Raw genomic sequence first — 20799 nt, forward strand, 5'->3', positions numbered from 1 at the left:
ATGGGAATGTACTTGTCGTACACCTCTTCCTTGAATTCTTCCCATGTGAGCGCCTCGTGGCGGGCAGGGTTCATAGTTCGTCGTTTAGTTTCCCACCAAAAATCGGCAGGTCCAGTCAGTTGATACGTCACGCAAGCTAGACGTTCCCTATCGGTGTATCCCATGAAGTCAAATATACGCTCGAGGTCGCGTATCCAAGCCTCTGCCTTCTGGGGCTCTCCCAGTCCGTCAAACTTTGGAGGGTTTTCCTTTCGGAAGGCATTAATGTATTCTCTCTCTTGAGGTTGAGGTGAGGGTGGTGGTGGAGGAGGGGGTTGATTCCCGACACTTCCCTCTGATTGTTCCTCCATGCCGTTCTCCACTTGTGGGCCACGTCTGCGTCTTGGTGGCATTCTGGTCCAAAAGACAAGTTAGCATCGTTGTTAGTATTCGTTGTTATCAAAATCGTAACTTCCTTGCATTCGTCGCACTCTGACGTTATATTGGGCGCCCTTATATGCGGGTTGTTTTATCCGTGCCATTTACGCGAAGACGAAGGTTTTCCAACATATATTCTATCTCGTTATTTGTGATAAATCTAGGGTACGTCACGCATCACCAAATTTGAGGCCGCCCTAAGGCTTCCTATGTTCACATGCTTACGTCGTAGTACTTTCACACATAACACATACTTAAGTCATCATACCAATCTTGCTCATGTCTCACATAATCATACCATAACAATATTATATTCGCACACACAACACGTGCTTAGATCATCTTGCCAATCATGTTCATATTCCACATAATCACACTATCACAATATCATTTTCACACATATAACACGGGTTTAGATTATCATGCCAATCATGCTCATGTCCCCCATAATCATATCACTACATTATCATCTTCACACATAACGTTTATTCACATGCGTACACTTGCCAAAACATCCTCATCATAACATCATCAATTTCATACATCAATCTCGCATTCTTTCAACAACTTAAACATACCTCACTTTCTTTGGTTGAGCGTGATGCTTCGGATGTTGAGCCTTCGTGACACTTCTAGTCTAGGGGTACTGATCTAGACTTAGACTGAAAGAAGACTCTCGGACGAGAGCGAAAGAACGAAGCTCTGATACCACTCTGTCACGACCGCCCTCACTAAGGATAGTAAAGACGGGGAAATCGTGACTAGGGAAGGGACTAAGGAGCAGGGAAGAAACAGGGGAGGCAAATATGAAAAACCCAATTAACTTCAAAAAGAAATATTTTAGTTTATTGAAAAGTTAAGCAACGGAGTTTAGCCTCAAAATACTTAATGTCATAAAGCAGTATTAAATAGTGCGGAAGACTTCTAGAAATTTATTTCAAACACGGCAGCGGAAAAACAAGTATTCAAGAGAGTCAAAGGGAGACGCCTATGTATGAAGACACGACGCATCCGAAATTTCTTAAGGCTCGACTCAACATCCGCCGCAACATCCCGCTCAACCTGCACATAAAGAAAACATATGCAGGGCTGAGTACTTGTTGTACTCAATGGGCTCATGCCGAAAACATTTTATAACATTTATGTCATCCATACCGGTGAACTCGAGTTTTTACGTTTATTTAAGAAATATCACGAGTATCACAAAAACACTTTCACCGACCGGCCGGTCAAAACAATCTCCCCACTTTCTCATCAATCAATCAATCACATCCTCTTACCATAGTGCGACGAAAGTGTGGCCACACTATTCGCCCACGAGACCGGCCGACTAGCAAGGACGGCTCACGATCCCCTCTATGTACACAGCCTGATAGGGTTTGCGGCCCTACTCAGACCCGAATTCGTTTATCATAGCCCTATAGCCTAATGGAGCGAACTCACAAACTAGGCATCAAGCACAATCTAAACATAGCCCTATAGCCTAACGGAGCAAGCTCAAACGAACTAGGCATCAGGCAAAAATCTCAACATCAAAACAATCACGGCATGACATAACACTTTAAACCACCCTTATAACACCACATCATATTTTCGGAACAATAAAGAGGTTTGAAAAGAAAGCCCACCTCATTCGCTTAACAAGTCACAATCCAACTTATGGCAACTCTCGTTCCTCGAGTTCACGAATACAATCTCCCTTGTCAACGACAACACAAGTCAGCCTTCCACAGAATCATATTACAATGCATGTCCTATCGTTTCTCTCTCATCGTTTTTCTCAATTTACCCAACCCAATGTTCGTCACAAAGACGGAAAAACACACCATAATATAATTCGACGTATCTCACGCGATCACATCATTAAACACGTTCCTTGGGATATACATGCATCATATAATACTTTTAAACTTGAAAATAAATATCCTTTTATCAAAGCAGAAAACTGGCAGAACTGCGCGACCATTTTATAAAAATCACTAAAAATTCACCCGACCTCATATGAAGCTAAATTTTGGTCACAACACAGAATACACATTCAAGTTCATTCTGACAAATTTTCACACTGAAATCACGTCGTTTAATCAGTCAAATTAATAATTAAACTCTCTGGTCGGAACATAAAATTTCTAACAGCACTGCGCAGTTGAAAACTTTACCATAAATTCATCCAATGCCTAAAAAGGCTGAAAATTTTACACGACTTAGAAGACACTTCAAATTTTCATATAGTTCAAGAATCACATCAATCGGAGGTCATTTGGTCAGTCAAAAAGAAAACGAAACATTCTTGGCGAGAACACAGGTTTCTGGCAGATTTGCGCAGTCAACTTCAAAAATTATTAAAAATTCATTTTTTGATAAAAAGGGCTGAAATTCACACGAGACACGGAAAACACCTTGAAGTTTACTCAGTAAAAATTCATATCAAAATTCGTTCGTTTGATAGGTCAATTACTCATCAGAAGCTACTGGTCGAACATCACAGATAACATACACACAATTTCTAAATTAGGGTTTCCACCCTCAATCATCCAAACACCAATTCTCATGCTTATAACACACAATCATGCTTGATAAGACTTTCTTAAACATGTTTGCCCATAAACTCACATCATTCACCAAAGATTCAAATCAAACTTCACAAAATTGCATTCAAAACGCATACATAAATGCAAACACAAATTCCCCACCGATTAAATCCTTAGATTTGAAATTCCTACACTCACTAGATGCATGAGGGAGTTGAAAGAATGTTTGGATGGAGAGGAATGAAGAATAGAGGTTTGATTGTACCTTTCATGAACGAAACAATCGGTAGAAACGAATATAACTCTTGATTCTTCAACAAACTCTTGGCGAATCGAAAGGATCTTGAGTAGAGTAGAAAAACAAGTGTGGGAGAAGATGGAGCAAGGGGAGGGGCGTGTGATTTGAGAGGGAGGCGTGTGAGATGCGTTTAGGGTTAGGTTTTTGGTTTTATTTATAGAGTTAGGAAATAATATATCCCACAATTAATTGAAGATTTGGGAGAATAAATCAAATAAAGATTTGAGAGATTTGGGGGGGGAGGGAGGCGTGAATTATGGGGAGAAATAAGGGGAGGATTTTTGAAAATCATAGCTATTTAATTAGCTTATGATTTAATTTGGTATTTCACTGAGTAGAATAAAATAATACGGAGTAGAGAAATTTGTAAAATCCTCCAAAAATAATGAGAAGTAGGCGTGTGGTTTAAGGTTCCTCCCACCAGAAAAATTTCCAAATCTTTAATAGAATAAAGTAAAGCAAGATTGGCTAGAATATTCCAGTTCATTCAAGGAAAGAAATAAGTAAGAAATCAATTATAGAATACTTAATTTCTCCTCTCCCAAAAAATAGGAGATTTCGAAAATCATGGAAAAATAAATAAGAATATTTTGGTTTTGGATAAATATCCCAAAATAATTAAATAAATCCAAGAAAGAAGATATTACTTCCAATAAATAGAAATGCCGAAAAGAATTTGAATAAGGTAACTGGCACAAATATGCATGATCCTATTTAATTAAATCCCGCCCATTGGAAAACATATCATATTATTCCACATAACTCTCAACCATTAATTTCACATCGTTAACACAACCTCATAGAAATCAATTTCCAAAAATGCATTTCCAAATCAACATCCTCATTAACGAAAATAAGCCATCAAATAAAAAAAGTAAAAAATTTTCCGGGGTGCTACATCCTTCCCCTCTTAACAGAAATTTCGTCCCGAAATTTTAGTCGTCTTCCATAAACTATTCGGGGTACTTCTCTTTCATCCCATCAGTCCTTGTCGGTTTGCTGTTCCTGCCCTTCATTTCCTTTCAGAGCGTACGCTCTCGCTTGCTGTGGGGCCACCTGTCGAATGGGTTGTGGTTGTTGCTGTTGTTTCCCATGTCCCTGCCTATTCCACATTCTTCCTTTGTTGTTATTCGGGCACTCTCGAGACATATGTCCATTTCCACCACAAGTGAAGCATCGGATGCCTCCAGCTCTACACTCGCCAAAGTGGTACTTGGAGCACCGGTTGCAGTGGGGTGCCTTCTGTTGATTCCCTCTCGGCCGTGGCATGGCTTGCCGGTCATAGTCTTGCGTCTGGCGGAAAGTAGAACGGTGTCGCTTGTTGTCATAAGGAGCTCGGTTGTCTTCCCACTTCCTCTTGCCTCGATAGTTCGGTTGAGGTGTTGGTGGTGTAGGATTCGCCGTCGTCTCGTCCTTTGGTAGTGCTTCTTCCACATCTAAAGCGCAACTCAAAATTTTGGAGTACGAGATTCCTCTGCGGCTGGCCACGGCTACCCTTATCTCGTGTCTAAGGCCAGAACGGAATTTTGCGGCCATCATCTCAACGGTGTCCACTAACTCCGGCGCATATCGGGTCATTTCATAAAGAGCACGGTCGTACTCCGTCACCGTCATGTTTCCCTGTTTCAGGGTGTGGAACTCCACTATCTTCGCCCGTCTATAGCTCATGGGAATGTACTTGTCGTACACCTCTTCCTTGAATTCTTCCCATGTGAGCGCCTCGTGGCGGGCAGGGTTCATAGTTCGTCGTTTAGTTTCCCACCAAAAATCGACAGGTCCAGTCAGTTGATACGTCACGCAAGCTAGACGTTCCCTATCGGTGCATCCCATGAAGTCAAATATACGCTCGAGGTCGCGTATCCAAGCCTCTGCCTTCGGGGGCTCTCCCAGTCCGTCAAACTTTGGAGGGTTTTCCTTTCGGATGGCCTTAATGTATTCTCTCTCTTGAGGTTGATGTAGGGGTGGTGGTGGAGGAGGGGGTTGATTCCCGACACTTCCCTCTGATTGTTCCTCCATGTTGTTCTCCACTTGTGGGCCACGTCTGCGTCTTGGTGGCATTCTGGTCCAAAAGACAAGTTAGCATCGTTGTTAGTATTCGTTGTTATCAAAATCGTAACTTCCTTGCATTCGTCGCAATCTGACGTTAAATTGGGCGCCCTTATATGCGGGTTGTTTTATCTTGTTCAGCACATTGCAAAGGCTTATGGGACGATAATCAGCCCATGACTCTGGCGAAGCCTTCTTTGGGATGAGGACTATGCTTGTGGCCGTAATGCTTCTAGGTAAGAACGCCCCTCTGAAAAACTGCCCAATTGCCTCCACCACGTCCGGCCCCACAATGCTCCAGCAGGCTTGATAGAAACTAGCCGAGAAGCCGTCGGGTCCGGGTGCGCTATCTCCAAAGATACTGAAAGCGGCACTTTAGACCTCATCCGCATCCGGTACTTGGGCAATATCCGCGACTTGCTCAGCTGAGTGAACCTGGTGAATTAGGTCGAGGTCCGGTTCATCTAGGACCGGGTTGCAAGGCGCAAGAAGTTGTTGGAAGAATTCTACTGCTGAGTTTTAATGTCAGCTTCCTCGGTTAGCTCTTGTCCGTTGGCATGAATCGAGTGAATGCGAAGGCGAACCCTTTTCTGTTTCACCCAGCTTTGATAGAACTGGGTGTTCTTGTCCCCCTCGGCTAGCTATTTCAAAGCTGCCTTTTGCCTCCAGAAATCCTCTTCCATTCTCAACAAAAGGATGTACTCGGCAATATGCTTGTTGATCACTACCCTATTCAGGGGTGTAGGCAAGTCCTCTTCCATTCTCAACAAAAGGATGTACTTCGGCTTCAGACTTCCATTGACCGTAGAATTCCGGATGAACATATGAACCTGCCATGCCACATTATGTGGTTTGAACTGTGTGCCTTGGTGGCGGCTCCTGTTTCTCTCCGCCCAAATGAACCACAAGATGAGGTAAGGGGTGGTTCGGCTGTGATGTTTCATGTTCGGCTGTTGGCACCTTCGCGCCCACACTTCTATTCTCGTAGGGATTGTGTCATTGATTTGGAGGCGAGGGGAAGAGCCTGGGAACCAAGCGTCAAACTCACTCCATACTCTACGAGCTCCATACCCCTGAATGAAGAGGTGCAGGAGAGACTCAATACCCGGTCGGTTGGGGCAGCATTGGCACTTGGATGCTAGCTCAATCTCACTCCACTGGAGCTTTGTGTCGACGGGCACACGGTTGGAGAGTAGCCTCCAAATGAAGATGTATATAGACGTAGTTAGTCCCGCCTTCCACACATCGGCCAATCCCTGAATGATCAGATGGTGCCCTCGGATTGTGTCCCACGTCGAAGCTACCGTGAATTCCCCGTGCTTAAAGAGAGTCCACCTTGGATGTCCTGGTCACCTTGGAAGATCGGTGTGTTGAGGATGCGATCAATAATGTGTTGTGGGAGGCAGGCCTGATCGTGGAGGACTTAGAGCTTGGGTTCATCCCAGTTGCTATTTCTAATATAGTCCGAGACCCGGGTGGTTGGTCTACCCCGTTCATCAAGGCTGAGCTCCCGAAGTGGGACGTTACCAAGCCATATGTCGTCCCAAAAATAGATATTTCCTTGACCCACTAGCCACCGCATGTGTGGTTGTGCAAGCGTCCATGCTCTAGAGAGCCTTCTCCACGTAGGGCTGCTTATGCTCGGCGCCCTAAAGGTAAGAGGTGTGGATTTGAAACAATATTTAGCCATCATGTATTTCGCCCAAAGGGAGTTTTGCTCCCGAAAGCGCCACCAAAGTTTTATGTTGAAGGCGCGTAGGACCTCCTTGGTTTTGCGGATCCCGAGACCCCCTTCATCAGTGGGGAGGCTCATTTGGTCCCAGCCAATCCAATGGGTCCGCTCCCTCTCACTTGTCGAGCCCCAAAAGAATCGTGCCATTTGTTGGTCCATTTGCGTTAGCGTTCCGGCAGTGGGTTCGATGGCTTGGATGATATGTAAGGGGAATCGCCTCAAGAGTGCTCTTAATAAGCATGAGCCTCCCTCCAAAGGAAAGGTGCCAGTGCGCCCAACCTGAAACCCGTCTTGCAATCTTTTCCCGGAGGAAGAGGAACATGTCCTTGTGCTTAGCCCCACGATAGATGGGAACACCTAAATAAAGGAAAGGGAATTCCCCTTTAGTGAAGCCCCCTTCTACTTGGATCGAGGTTGCCCATTGCACATGAGCCTCGGCAATATAGAAATTGCTCTTGGCCAGGCTGACTTGTTGACCCGAGGCTTTTTCATAGTGTTCGAGACAGGCTCGGAGTCGTCACAGGGGGGTCGCCGCCGCTTGTGTGAATATAATGATATCGTTTGCATATGCTAGGTGGCTGACCTCGATGCATCTCCTGGAGGCTTTGAAAATCATCTCCTTTTGGCCAAGTATGAGCTTGTCCAAGGCACGCGATAGATAGTCCGCAGCAATCACGAACAGTGCTGGGGATATCGGGTCGCCTTGTCGTAGTCCCCGTGTCGATCTAAAGAACTCCGATGGTGCCCCATTGATAAGAATCGAAAACCAGCACGAACCAATGCACCTCTCGATAAGGGATATCCATGCATCCGGAAAGCCCATGCGCCGGAGCACCTTAAAGAGAAAAGGCCACTGCACACTATCAAATGCTTTAGCCATATCAATCTTCACCGCTACGTTTGGCGCTGGGGAGCATCGTGCAAGCTCATGGAACATCTCTTGAGCCAATAGCACGTTATCGTTGAGGAGCCGCCCTTTAACAAATCCACTTTGGTTTGGGGAAATGACCTGTGGAAGAAAAGGAGAGAGTCGAGTCGTGAGTACCTTGGTGATGATCTTGTTCAGCACATTGCAAAGGCTGATGGGACGATAATGCTTCTAGGTAAGATCGCCCCTCTGAAAAACTGCCCAATTGCCTCCACCACGTCCGGCCCCACAATGCTCCAGCAGGCTTGATAGAAACTAGCCGAGAAGCCGTCGGGTCCGGGTGCGCTATCTCCAGAGATACTGAAAGCGGCACTTTTGACCTCATCCGCATCCGGTACTTGGGCAATATCCGCGACTTGCTCAGCTGAGTGAACCTGGTGAATTTGGTCGAGGTCCGGTTCATCCAGGACCGGGTTTCAAGGCGCAAGAAGTTGATGGAAGAATTCTACTGCTGAGTTTTAATGTCAGCTTCCTCGGTTAGCTCTTGTCCGTTGGCATGAATCGAGTGAATGCGAAGGCGAACCCTTTTCTGTTTCACCCAGCTTTGATAGAACTGGGCGAACCCTTCCTCGGAGAATTTGATGTTGAGAATTGTGGGGATGCGGACGAAGACCCCATGGAATTGCACGTGGGGGCCGAGAAGTTAGGAGGCAACAGTTCGGCCGAGGACGCCGAGGAGGTCGCTCCGAACAAAGAGCAACACCGCACTGACTATCAAGGAGGGCCTTCAACCTCTTTGGGTACGCACCCTTCTTGTTAATAATGTCGTACAATCTCATGTTTTGAGGGGAACGTGGGGGGATCGCGAATGCGCCCACTCAAAACGTTCTGAAAAGACTTATTGATTGTCATAATGTTTTATTTTCTGCAATAATGGAACCGCTCACACAACCGGACCCGGACCGTTTCTCTAAGGCTTGGGGCTGTCCTTCATTGGTTCGAACACGAACGAGAAGATTTGGATGTTTGCGGAAGAGGGGTCCACTTTTGATATTGAGGTTGACTCGGAACAAATTCTTCACGGGTACCTCAAATCCCACCGCCTTGCTAGGCCGTTGGCATCTCAGCCGTGTACGCCAAATGTACAAGGGCTGAAAGACATCACTTATGGGACAAGATGAGAGAGATTGCCGGGCCTCTTGAGGGAACACCTTGGATCATCGGTGGCGATTTCAACACCATTCTATCTCACAAGAGAGTCGGAAGTGATACCAACCGGCAAGCGAGATGGTAGATTTTGCGGAGGCAACGGAAGATTGTAGGCTGCTTGACCCTGGTTTTGATGGAGCGGCATTCACTTGGGCCAAGAATGGCCTTTTTGAAAGGTTGGATAGAGTGCTTGTCAGCGAGGATTGGACTAAGACCTTCGAGGCTACTCGGGTTACGAATCTCCCCCGGATTGCCTCGGACCATGGACCAATTCTTGTCAGGTGCACGAAGATGAACACATCCGCTGGAGCCAAGGCTTTCAGGTTCCAGAACATGTGGATCCGACATGAAGGATTCATGGCCGTAGTGCAAAAAGCATGGGAGGGAGCCCACGGGGGCGGGCGAAATCCTAAACATTCAAATAAGCAGGCCCAGAGTTAAAAAGGCCCTTAAGGAGTGAACAAAGAGGTTTTTGGGAATATCCATGCTAATATTAAAGAAAAGAAGGAAGAAATTGCTCTGGCCCAATCTTGTTTCGAAGCAAGGCCGACTCCGGATCACAGGACAGCGTTCAACAACACATTGCCGAGTACATCCTTCTGCTGAGAATGGAAGAAGATTTTTGGCGACAGAAGGCAGCTTTGAGGTGGCTTGCCGAGGGAGACAAAAATACCCGGTTCTACCAAAGCTGGGTGAAACAAAAGAGGGTTCGTCTCCGCATCCATTAATTCGTGCCAATGGGCAGGAGCTCACCGAGGACCGAGATTAAAAAGTCCGCCAGTGGAGTTCTTCCAACAACTCCTTGCCCCCAACAATCCGACACTTGAAGACCCAGACCTCGACCTAATCCAGCAGGTCCACTCAGCCGAGCAGTTCGTTGACATCGCAGATGCTCCAAGTGCGGACGAGGTCAGGAGTGCCACCTTTTGCATTTCCGGAGATAGTGCACCCGGACCCCGGCTTCCCACCTTCTATCAAGCCTGCTGGCCCATTGTGGGGCCGGAGGTTAGTGGAAGCAATCAGACAGTTCTTCAGAGGGGCCTTTCCTGCCAGGAGCATCACGGCCACAAGCATAGTCCTATCCCAAAGAAGGCATCGCCGGAGTCATGGACCGACTACCGACCCATTAGTCTCTGCAATGTTCTAAACAAGATCATTACAAGGTACTCACCTCTCGACTCTCTCCTTTCCTCCCACAGGTCATCTCCCCAAACCAAAGTGGATTTGTCAAAGGTCGGCTCCTTAACGACAACGCGCACTTCTGGCTCAAGAGATGTTCCATGAGCTTGCTAAGATGCTCCCCAGCGCCTAATGTGGCAGTAAAGATTGACATGGCTAAAGCCTATGATAGGGTCCAATGGCCATTCCTCTTCAAAGTTTTACGCCGTATGGGTTCCCGGATTCATGGATTTCACTTATGGAGAGGTGTATTGGGTGTTGCTGGTTCTCGGTCCTTGTTAACGGGGCACCCTCGGGCTTCTTTAGATCAACTCGAGGACTTCGGCAAGGAGACCCGATCTCCCCCGCTCTGTTCGTAATCGCTGCGGACTACCTGTCCCGAGCATTAGATAAGCTCATCCTCGGCCAAAAGGACATGACGTTCAAAGCCTCCCGGAGATGCATGGAGATCAGCCATCTAGCCTATGCGGACGACATTATCATCTTCACTCAAGCGGCGGCAAATCCTATGCGCCGGCTAAGAGCCTGTCTCGAAAAATATGAAAGAGTCTCCGGCCAACAAGTCAGCCTCGCCAAGAGTAATTTCTATATTGCCGAGGCCCATGAACATGGGCAAACTCGATCCAGGCGGAAGGAGGCTTCTCTAGAGGGGCTTTCTTTTCTCTATCTCGGCGTCCCTATCTTATCGTGGTGCAACGCACGGACATGTTCCTCTTTCTACGGGAAAAGATTGCAAGAAGGATCTCAGGATGGGCACACCGTCACCTATCCTTTGGAGGAAGGCTTACGTTGATTAAGAGCACTCTTGAAGCGATCCCCTTGCACATCTTTCAAGCCGTCGAGCCCACGGCCGGTACCCTCAAGCAACTTGATCAACAAATGGCCCGATTCTTTTGGGGGTCTACGAATGAAAAGAAGCGGACCCATTGGATTGGATGGGAACAAATGTGCCGGCCCACTGATGAAGGAGGCCTTGGGATCCGAAAAACTATGGAGGTCCTCCGCGCCTTCAATATCAAACTTTGGTGGCGATTTTCGGGAGCAAAACTCCCTTTGGGCAAGATACATGATGGCAAAATATTGCTCCACTCCACACCGCTCACCTTGAGATTGCCGAGCAGGAGTAGCCTACGTGGAGAAGGCTCTCAAGAGCATGGCCCCTCGCGCAACCGCACATGAGATGGCTAGTGGGACAAGGGGACATCTACTTCTGGGATGACATTTGGCTTGGCGATAGCCCTCTGAGGGAACTTAGTCTTGATGTAGGGGAAGACCAACCACCCGGGTCTCGGAGTTCATTACAAATGGTGGTTGGGGTGTGCCAAGCTTCAACTCCTCACAATCAGGCCGGCCTTCCCTCAGCATGTTATCGATGGCATCATTAATACACCGATCCTCCATGACGAACAGGATATCCCGAGGTGGAACCTCTCTAAGCATGGGGAATTCACGGTGGCTTCGACATGGGACACACTCGAGACGAAACCGATCATCCATGGTTTGGGGACGTTTGGAAGGTAGGCCTCACCAACTCAATAGCCATCTTTATCTGGAGGCTTCTCTCCAATCGGGTGCCGGTTGACACGAAACTTCAGTGGCGGAGATTGAGCTAGCCTCTAGTGCCAATGCTGCCCCCACAGAACCGAACACTGAGTCACTCCAACACCTCTTTCAATCCAGGGATATGGAGCTCGCAGAGTATGGAGTGAGTCTCGACGCCTGGTTCACAGGGCCGTTCCCCCGCGTTCTCCTCGTTTTTTTTTAAATCAAACCATTACGGTGGAGGGTTTGTGGGTCTCATCCCTATAATTCCAAGAAGAGATAGTTAAAGGCTGGAACCGCAAGTGGTGTGGCATAAGAAACCAAGAGTAGTAGCGGTCCGACCACAGGTTCGGACATCATACTTTTTCAAAATAAATTCCAAAAAATACCCTATTGTCTCCACGTCTTCATTCCAACTTTAGTGTCCATCCCGTCTAGGTTATCGGATGTGCGATCTTCCATCTCGTCAATCGAACCAAGTCCAGCAATTTCGTGCTGAGATGCGTGATTCGTGGCCTGTCTTGGTCTGCCATGTCTCGCAGGAAGTCCGCTGCTTTGTTTCCCCTCCGTGTTGAACGTGGCTCGGAATTGAGTTGGCGTTTATGTAGGATTAGTTGCGCCACCGCTTGCCGAGCGAGTGCCGGGCCCCATCCTGTCCCATTGACCAATTTGATTGCTTGCTCTGCATCCGACTCAATCCAGATTGGTAGAACGAATTCCTTGGCTATGTTCAAACCGTGGAGCATGGCCAAAAGCTCCGCCTCTAACGCTGAGTGTGCTTCGAGGGGCGTGCTGAAGGTGACGAGCATCTTACCCAAGTGGTCTCGAATGATCCCTCCAGCCCCTGCTTTGTCGTTCGCTTCAGTAAAGGAACCATCCGTGTTGAGCTTTATCCACGGCTGATACGGGGGATTCCATTTGATTGCCATGGCTAGGGGTAGCACCCTGATTGCCGCCGCTTGTTGAGGAATGTTGATTCCAAGTTTAACTCCCTTCCAATGTTTCGGCTTCAAGCTTCCATTGGATATAGAATTCCGAATGAACATGTGGACTTGCCATACCACATTTTGTGGTTTAAACTGTGTGCCTTGGTGGCGACTCCTATTTCTCTCCGACCAGATAAACCAAAGAATGAGGTATGGGGTGGCTCGGCTAAGATGCTTCTTGTTCGGCTGCTGATATCTCTGCGCCCACACTTCAATTCTCGTAGGGATTGTGTCGTTGATATGGAGGCAGGGGGACGGGCATGCGAACCAAGCATCAAACTCACTCCATACTCTGCGAGCTCCATGTCCCTGGATGAATAGGTGTTGGAGGGACTCGATACCCGGTCGGTGGGGGCAGCATTGGCACTTGGAAGCTAGCTCAATCTCCCACCACTGAAGTTTCGTGTCGACCGGTACGCGGTTGGAGAGGAGCCTCCAGATGAAGATGGCTATGGAGCTAGTGAGACCCGCCTTCCAAACATCGCCCAGTCCCTGAATGAGCGGGTGTTGCCCTCGGATTGTGTCCCATGTCGAGGCCACCGTGAATTCCCCATGCTTAGAAAGGGTCCACCTCGGGATGTCCTTTTCACCGTGGAGGATCGGCGTGTTGAGGATGCGATCAATGATGTGCTGTGGAATGCCGGCCTGATCATGAAGGAGTTGGAGCTTGGGTTCATCCCACGAGCCATTCCTAATATACTCCGACACCCGAGTGGTAGGACTCCCCCTTTCATCGAGGCTGAGCTCCCTAAGTGTTGTGTTACCGAGCCAGATGTCATCCCAAAAATAAATATTACCTTGGCCCACTAGCCACCTCATATGCGGTTGTGCGAGGGTCCAGGCTCTAGAAAGCCTCTTCCACGTGGTGCTACTCCTGCTCGGTGTTCTCACGGCAAGAGGTGAGGAGTTGGAAGAGTATTTAGCCATCATATATCTCGCCCAAAGGGAGTTTTGCTCCCGGAAGCGCCACCATAGTTTAATGTTGAAGGCATGAAGGACCTCCTTAGTTTTGCGGATCCCGAGTCCCCCTTCATCAGTGGGGAGGCACATTTGGTCCCATCCAATCCAGTGGGTCCGTTTCCTCTCACTCGTAGAGCCCCAGAAGAATCGAGCCATTTGTTGATCGAGTTGTTTGAGAGTACCGGCGGTAGGCTCAATGGCTGGGAAGATATGCAAGGGGATCGCTTCAAGAGTGCTCTTAATAAGCGTGAGCCTCCCTCCAAAAGATAAATGCCTGTGCGCCCACCCTGAGACTCTTCTTGCAATTTTCTCACTGAGGAAGAGGAACATGTCCGTGCGCTTTACACCTCGGTAGATGGGGACGCCTAGGTAGAGGAACGGGAAGGCCCCCCTAGAAAAACCCCCTTCCGCTTGAATCGAGCTAGCCCATTGCTCATGAATTTCCGCAATGTAGAAGTTGCTCTTGGCAAGGCTGATTTGTTGGCCTGAGACTTTTTCATAATTTTCAAGACAAGCTCTGAGTCGGCGGAAGGAGGTAGCCGCCGCTTGTGTGAATATAATTAAGTCATCCGCATAGGCTAGATGGCTGATCTTGATACATCTTCGGGAGGCTTTGAAGGTCATCTCCTTTTGGCTGAGTATGAGCTTGTCTAGTGCTCGCGACAAGTAGTCCGCTGCTATCACAAACAAGGCGGGGGATATCGGATCGCCTTGGCGGAGACCTCGTGTTGATCTGAACAAACCCGATGGTGCCCCATTGATAAGAATCGAGAACCAGCACGAGCTTATACACCTCTCCATAAGCGAGATCCATGCGTCCGGGAATCCCATGCGTCGAAGCAACTTAAATAGGAAAGGCCATTGGACCCTGTCGTAGGCTTTAGCCATATCAATCTTCACCGCTACATTAGGCGCTGGGGAGCACCGTGCAAGTTCATGGAACATCTCTTGAGCCAGCAGCGCATTATCATGGAGAAGCCACCCTTTAACAAAGCCGCTTTGGTTTGGGGCAATGACCTGCGGAAGGAAATGAGAGAGTCGGTTCGTGAGTACCTTGGTGATGATCTTGTTCAGGACGTTGCAAAGGCTGATGGGTCGGTAGTCGGTCCATGACTCAGGTGACACCTTCTTTGGGATGAGGACGACGCTTGTGGCCGTGATGCTTCGTGGTAGGTACGCCCCCCTGAAGAACTGCCCAATAGCTTCCACCACCTCCGGACGCACGATGTTCCAACAGGCTTGATAGAAGGTGGCAGAGAATCCATCGGGTCCGGGTGCGCTATCGCCGGAGATACTGAAGACGGCACTCTTGACCTCTTCCACGTCCGGTACCTTTGTGATATCTGCAAAATGCTCGTCTGAATGGACTTGCTGGATTAGGTCGAGGTCCGGTTCTTCGAGTGCCGAATTGCTAGGCGCGAGAAGTTGTTGGAAGAAGTCCACCGCTGACTTTTTTATATCCTCTTCCTCAGTTAGCTCTTGTCCATTGGCACGGATCGAATGGATACGCAGCCGGACCCTTTTTTGTTTCACCCAGCTTTGGTAGAACCGAGTGTTCTTGTCACCCTCGGCTAGCCATTTCAGGGCTGCCTTTTGCCGCCAAAAGTCCTCTTCCATTCGCAGCAGTAGGATGTACTCGGCAATGTGTTTATTGATCGCTGTCCTATTCTCGGGCGTTGGCCTTGCCTCGAACTCGGATTGGGCCAGCTCGATAGCTTCCTCCTTGTCCTTAAAGTTCGCATGGATGTTCCCGAAAACCTCTTTGTTCCACTTTTTTTAGAGCTCTTTTAACTCTAGCATGCTTGATTTGGATGTTTAAAAGTCCCCCAGCCCCCGTGGGTTCCTCCCATACATTCTGTACAACAGCCATTAAAGCCTCGTGTCAGATCCACATGTTTAGGAACCTGAACGCCTTGCCTCCATTGGTAGAGATCGACATCTTGCATCTTGCTAGAACTGGGCCGTGGTCCGAGGCAATCCTTGGGAGGTTCGTAACCCGAGTGGCCTCAAAGACCCTGGTCCAAGCTTCACTAACGAGCACTCTATCCAATCGTTCAAAGAGACCATTTTTGGCCCATGTGAAGTCCGCCCCATCGAACCTGGGGTCGAGGAGCCTGCAGTCTTCAATTGTCTCCGCGAAATCGACCATCTCGGCTTGCCGGTTTGTGTCGCTCCCAATTCTGTCCCGGTGTGAGAGGATGGTGTTGAAGTCACCACCGACAATCCACGGTGTTCCTTCGAGGGGCCCCGCAATCTCTCTCAACCTATCCCACAGTGGGTATCTCTCGGACCTTGTGCATTTGGCGTACACGGCCGAGATAGTTAGTGGGCTAATAAGCCGGTGAGACATAATCCGCCCATGTAGGATTTGTTCCGTATCACAATCAATATCAAAAGTAGCTCCTTCTTCCACAAACAACCAGATCTTCCCCGACGTGTTCGAGCCAATGAAGGATAGCCCCAAGGCCTTGGAGAACCAGTCCGGATCAGGGGTTGTGAGCGGTTCCATTATTGCAAGAAAAAACACATTATGACATTTAATTAAGCGTTTCAAGACGTTTTGGGTTGACGCGTTAGCGATTCCCCTCACGTTCCAAAACATGATGTTGTAAGACATTATTAACAGGTGGGAGACGTACCCGAAGGGGATGAAGTCCCTCCTTGATATTCAAAGATTTGTTGCGCTTTGTTCTTTGCGTATCCCTCGGCATTGCCTGGAGGAAGATTGCCACCAACCCTCTCGTCCTCCTCTTGCATGTCCATAGCCATGTCATCCGCATCTCCACAATTTTCAACATCAAACTCTCCATTCGCCATGAGTGAATAGTATTGGTTGGTGCTCATGTGATTCTTAGCCGAGAAATAGCTGCGTCCCCTTGTCATTGCATGGCGTGCGCCTCCTCTCGGATTCCCTCGCCTAGGCGGTGATATCGAACGCCTCGCGTTGGCGGGGTTCCATTCCGCATCCGTGACCCCGTGAGCTGTTGATGGTTCGGTGGTGGGGTGCGCTGAGTTCGACGGGTTCGGCGAGGTCTTCCCTCCCTTGCCCCCGAGTTTGGGCCCCTCGCTTTGTGTGTTAGGGCGCATTCCGCTCCCCATTGGAGGGTCACCCATAATGTCCGGTCCTTCCCAAGGAGTACCACCGGCATCCCCCCCATTTGTTTTGTTATTACTTGGTCGATCGCCCGTCTTGCCTTTTTTCTTCCCTTGGCGTTTCCATTAATTGTGGTTGGGGCCATTCTTCCCCATGTCTTGCTTCCCTTTCGTGCCTTGGCCCTCGGGGTGTTGCTGTTTTGGCGGAGCGGTGTTCTAGTTTCTCTTTTGCGGTCGTTCCTTCTTGCCCGTCGCATAGCACACATCACTCGCATGGCCAACGTGCTTGCATTCTTGACAATATGATGGTATCTTGTCCCGCCGGACTCGTTGTACCGTTTCACGACCACAAAGGTCGAGGATTATCTCTTCGGGGGGCTGTTTTGTGATGTCTATCTCGACGCAAATTCTAGCAAAGGAAAGTCTAGTCTTGTTGGCCGTGGCTCGATCAACTTGAATTGGGGTGCCAAGGAGCTTGCCGATGGCGAATAAGGCGGATTGGTCAAAAAGATGAATTGGGAGGCCGATTAGGTTGCACCAAATTGCCGCGATCGGGGACTCACAATATGCATCCGGGGACCATTTGAAAACCCTCATCGGATGGCGGTCGATGAGCCATATGGGCGTACCCTTTGGTCCTCCGAGGAGCCGGGCATAGTCCGCCAAGTCCTCGCATTGGATGAGAATGTGTTTAGCGTTAATGTATTTCCAATTAAAACCACACCGGAGTTTAATACTATCAAGGACCTTTTGAATTTGAAGACCCGTTGGGATAGAATGAGAGAACTTACCCACAATGGCGTGACCCATGCTTGCAAGCTTTTGAGTTTCCGCCCTGGAGAAATAGATGGTCGGGATGCCGTTGGACACGGAGGCAAATCCAATGTTTTGGATCCTCTCCGGCTCGAAGGCTTGGGGGCCGATGGTGTCGGTTGAGCCTTTGAGCATATCCACCATCGATTTCGGCCGGTCGAGGTGGCCCGAGGTGCCTTTAGTCCCCCCTTGTTGGTTGGCGCTCGTCGAGCCCGAAGGTGCGGCCTTCCGGGTTGGGTCTATCGTGTCTATCGGCTGGTTCGATTCTCTCGAGTCCGCTTCATTCCCATCAGCTCCTTTGGGATTTGCCGACCTTACGCTTGAGTTACCCTCGATCAAGGGAGGAAGGCCGGCATGGTGCTCCCTCGGTTGGGACTTTCCGGCTTCAAATGTGTCTCGGATCTTAAGCGTCCTCCATTTTTCTAGGGGAGGGAATTCTTCGAGGGAAGGGAAGTTTGGAGCACCCCTTGGGGGTTTTAGTGGTTCGACTCTCGACCATGGTGTGGGGTAAGGCTCGGTAGTCATGGACTCGGGTCCTGACGGGCAGGCCGTAATGAGAGGTTGCGCAACCAATGTGTCTAGCATCTCTGCCGAGTCCAAGGCGGCTAAGTAGATGATTTCAGCCTTTTTTGGTTGCATTGGAGCCTCCACGGCAGTAGGCTCACGTGAACTCTTGGGACGGAAAGGAGTTAGCGCACTTTCAGAAGGTGGTTTTGGTCTCCAAGCCAAATCGGGAAAGTTGGCTTGCTGCAAAAAGGAGCTAGTTTTTTGTTGTTTTGGGGGCTCAACGGTCGCATTGGGGCCAGCATCACGTGGTGTCCCGAAGTGGCAAGGCGCCAAGGGACTTTCGGAAAGGGAGTTTGTTGTTGTGGCCATTTCGGGCAAGTTGACTAGCGCTTCCACCAAGGCCTTTTGACCCATGCTAGAGCCATCTCTCTCCAAGCGGCCATCATGTGGGAGGTTGTGCTCGACTCCATCACCGGTCCCCGCGCCTACGCCGGCCGCAAGATCATCGGTCGGAGCGTCACCATCAGTTCCGGCGCCGACAAGTTCTTCATTGCTCTTAGATTCATCTTCACCATTGGGATTAGGGGGGGGGGTTCCATCGGCGTCGGGAAGATGGGGCCTTTGCATTTTGGACTTCCGACCGGCGAGCTCCCGTCGGCCCCGAAGTCAATCTTCTTCCTAAGTTGCTTGTCTTCCGGCATCGGAGAGGGTACGAACCTTTTCCGACCAGTGCCTTTGGTGGGAGGGGCTGGTGTACTTTTTCGTTCCTTCACCTTCATTTTCAAGGTTTTCCTCGATGTTTCCTTAGAGGGGAGGTTTATGGAGGGAGCCTCCTCCGACGTGAATGTCATTGGCTGATCCGAGAGAGGATCCTCAGCCGACCGGAGGACCATTAGCTGGTCCGAGATGGTGCGGGGTTCTTCAGACTCCGGGGGGGGGGGGGGTCTGGCGGGAGCTCCGGCATGATCGAGAGGGAAAGTCGAGACACCGGCCGCACCGGAGCTTTGTGCGTGCCTAGGGCAAGGAGGAGTGGTTTGGAGTGAGAGACCGAGGTCGGGAGGGGTGGTGGGTGGCTGGTGGAGACGGGGGCGTGTGGGGGGACCGCCAACGAGGGTGGGCCGTAAGAGAGTGGAGAAGGCAGGGGAGGCCGGCGGTGGGGGAACTCTTGAGGTGGGGGAGGATTCTAGAGAGAAGGGAGAGCGTCTCTCTCTAACTTACAATCGTTTCATGTGTGCTAGTTCCTCCTCGGTGGCCTTTCCCTCTTCCCCGTTGCATAGCACACCTCACTCGCATGACCAACATGCTTGCATTCTTGGCAATAAGATGGTATCTTGTCCCACCGCACTTGCTGCACCGTTTCTCGACCACAAATATCAAGGATTATTTCTTCGGGAGGCGGTTTTGTGATGTCTATCTCAACGCAAATTCGAGCGAAAGATAGTCTAGACTTGTTGGCCGTGGCTCGGTCGACTTGGATGGGGGTACCAAGGAGCTTGCCGATGGCGAATAAGGCGGATTGATCAAAGAGGTGGATTGGGAGCCCGATCAGATTACACCAAATTGCTGCAATCGGGGACTCACAATATGCGTCGAAATCCGGGGACCATTTGAAAACCCTCATTGGGTGACGATCAATGAGCCATACGGGTGTTCCCTTCGGTCCTCCGAGAAGTCGTGCATAATCCGACAAATCCTCGCATTGAATAAGGATATGTTTAGCGTTAATGTATTTCCAACTAAAACCACGCCGAAATTTAACACTTTCTAGGGCTTTTTGAATTTGGAGTCTTGTTGGGATAGAATGAGAAAACTTACCCACAATGGCGTGCCCCATGCTTTCGGCCAGCTTTTGCATTTCGGCCCGGAGAAGTAGATGGTCGGGATGCCATTGGACACGGAGGCAAAGCCAATGTTATGAAGCTTTTCCGGCTCAAAGGCTTGAGGGCCCTTTGGGTCGTTAGATCCTTTAAGGAGGTTCGCCATCGACTTCGGCTTACCGGGGTGGCCCGAGGGCGGCACGCCCCCCCCTCCCTTGTTGGGTGCCGATATTCGGACCCCATGGTGCGGTTGTTTGTTTTGGGATGTCCATTGCCGTCGGCTGGGTCGATGCTCTCGAACTCACGCCCTCCCCCTCGGCTTCACAATGGTTGGCCATAGCCATGTTTAGGTTCTCCTCGGCCAAGGGAGGGTTAACACTTGTGCCGGTGCTTTGTAACGGTTGGTTTCCCCACTTCGTCCGAACCCCAAGTTGAGCGTCCCTTGGGTGTGACTTTCCGGCTTCAAAGGTGTCTCGGATTTTGAGTGACCTACCTTTCCCAAGGGGGGGAAAATCCTCATACGATGGGTTGTGTGTCGCCGCACTCGAAGGCATTGCTAGTTCAATTCTCGGCTGGCGAGTATAGTATGGCTCCGGTGCCACGGGTTCGGTTTCCGGCGGCCCAGCAGTTAGAAGTGGTTGCGCGGCCAAGGCATCCATCATTTCCGCCGTGTCCAAAGCGGCTAGGTGGATGAGCTCCGCCTCCTTTGGTAGCTTAGGGTTCTCAACTTCGATGGGTTCACGTGAACCTTTGGTACGGAAAGACACGAAAGCACTTTCGGAAGTTAGTTTTGTCCCTATA

At 49.5% G+C, this 20799-nt stretch overlaps 2 protein-coding genes across 2 annotated transcripts; both read right to left on the reverse strand.

The window, feature by feature from the left end:
* Positions 1-4227: 4227 nt before the first annotated feature.
* LOC121754522 lies at positions 4228-5304 on the reverse strand. Its single transcript, XM_042149863.1, has one exon. It carries the CDS (start codon positions 5302-5304, stop codon positions 4228-4230), a length of 1077 nt encoding a protein of 358 aa, XP_042005797.1.
* A 10346-nt stretch (positions 5305-15650) lies between these two features.
* Positions 15651-16277, reverse strand: LOC121754523. The gene has a single exon (XM_042149865.1). The coding sequence runs from the start codon at positions 16275-16277 to the stop codon at positions 15651-15653; it is 627 nt and encodes a 208-aa protein (XP_042005799.1).
* Between the last annotated feature and the right edge of the window lie 4522 nt (positions 16278-20799).

This window comes from Salvia splendens, chromosome 11, assembly GCF_004379255.2.
Source record: "Salvia splendens isolate huo1 chromosome 11, SspV2, whole genome shotgun sequence".
Classification (NCBI taxonomy): domain Eukaryota; kingdom Viridiplantae; phylum Streptophyta; class Magnoliopsida; order Lamiales; family Lamiaceae; genus Salvia; species Salvia splendens.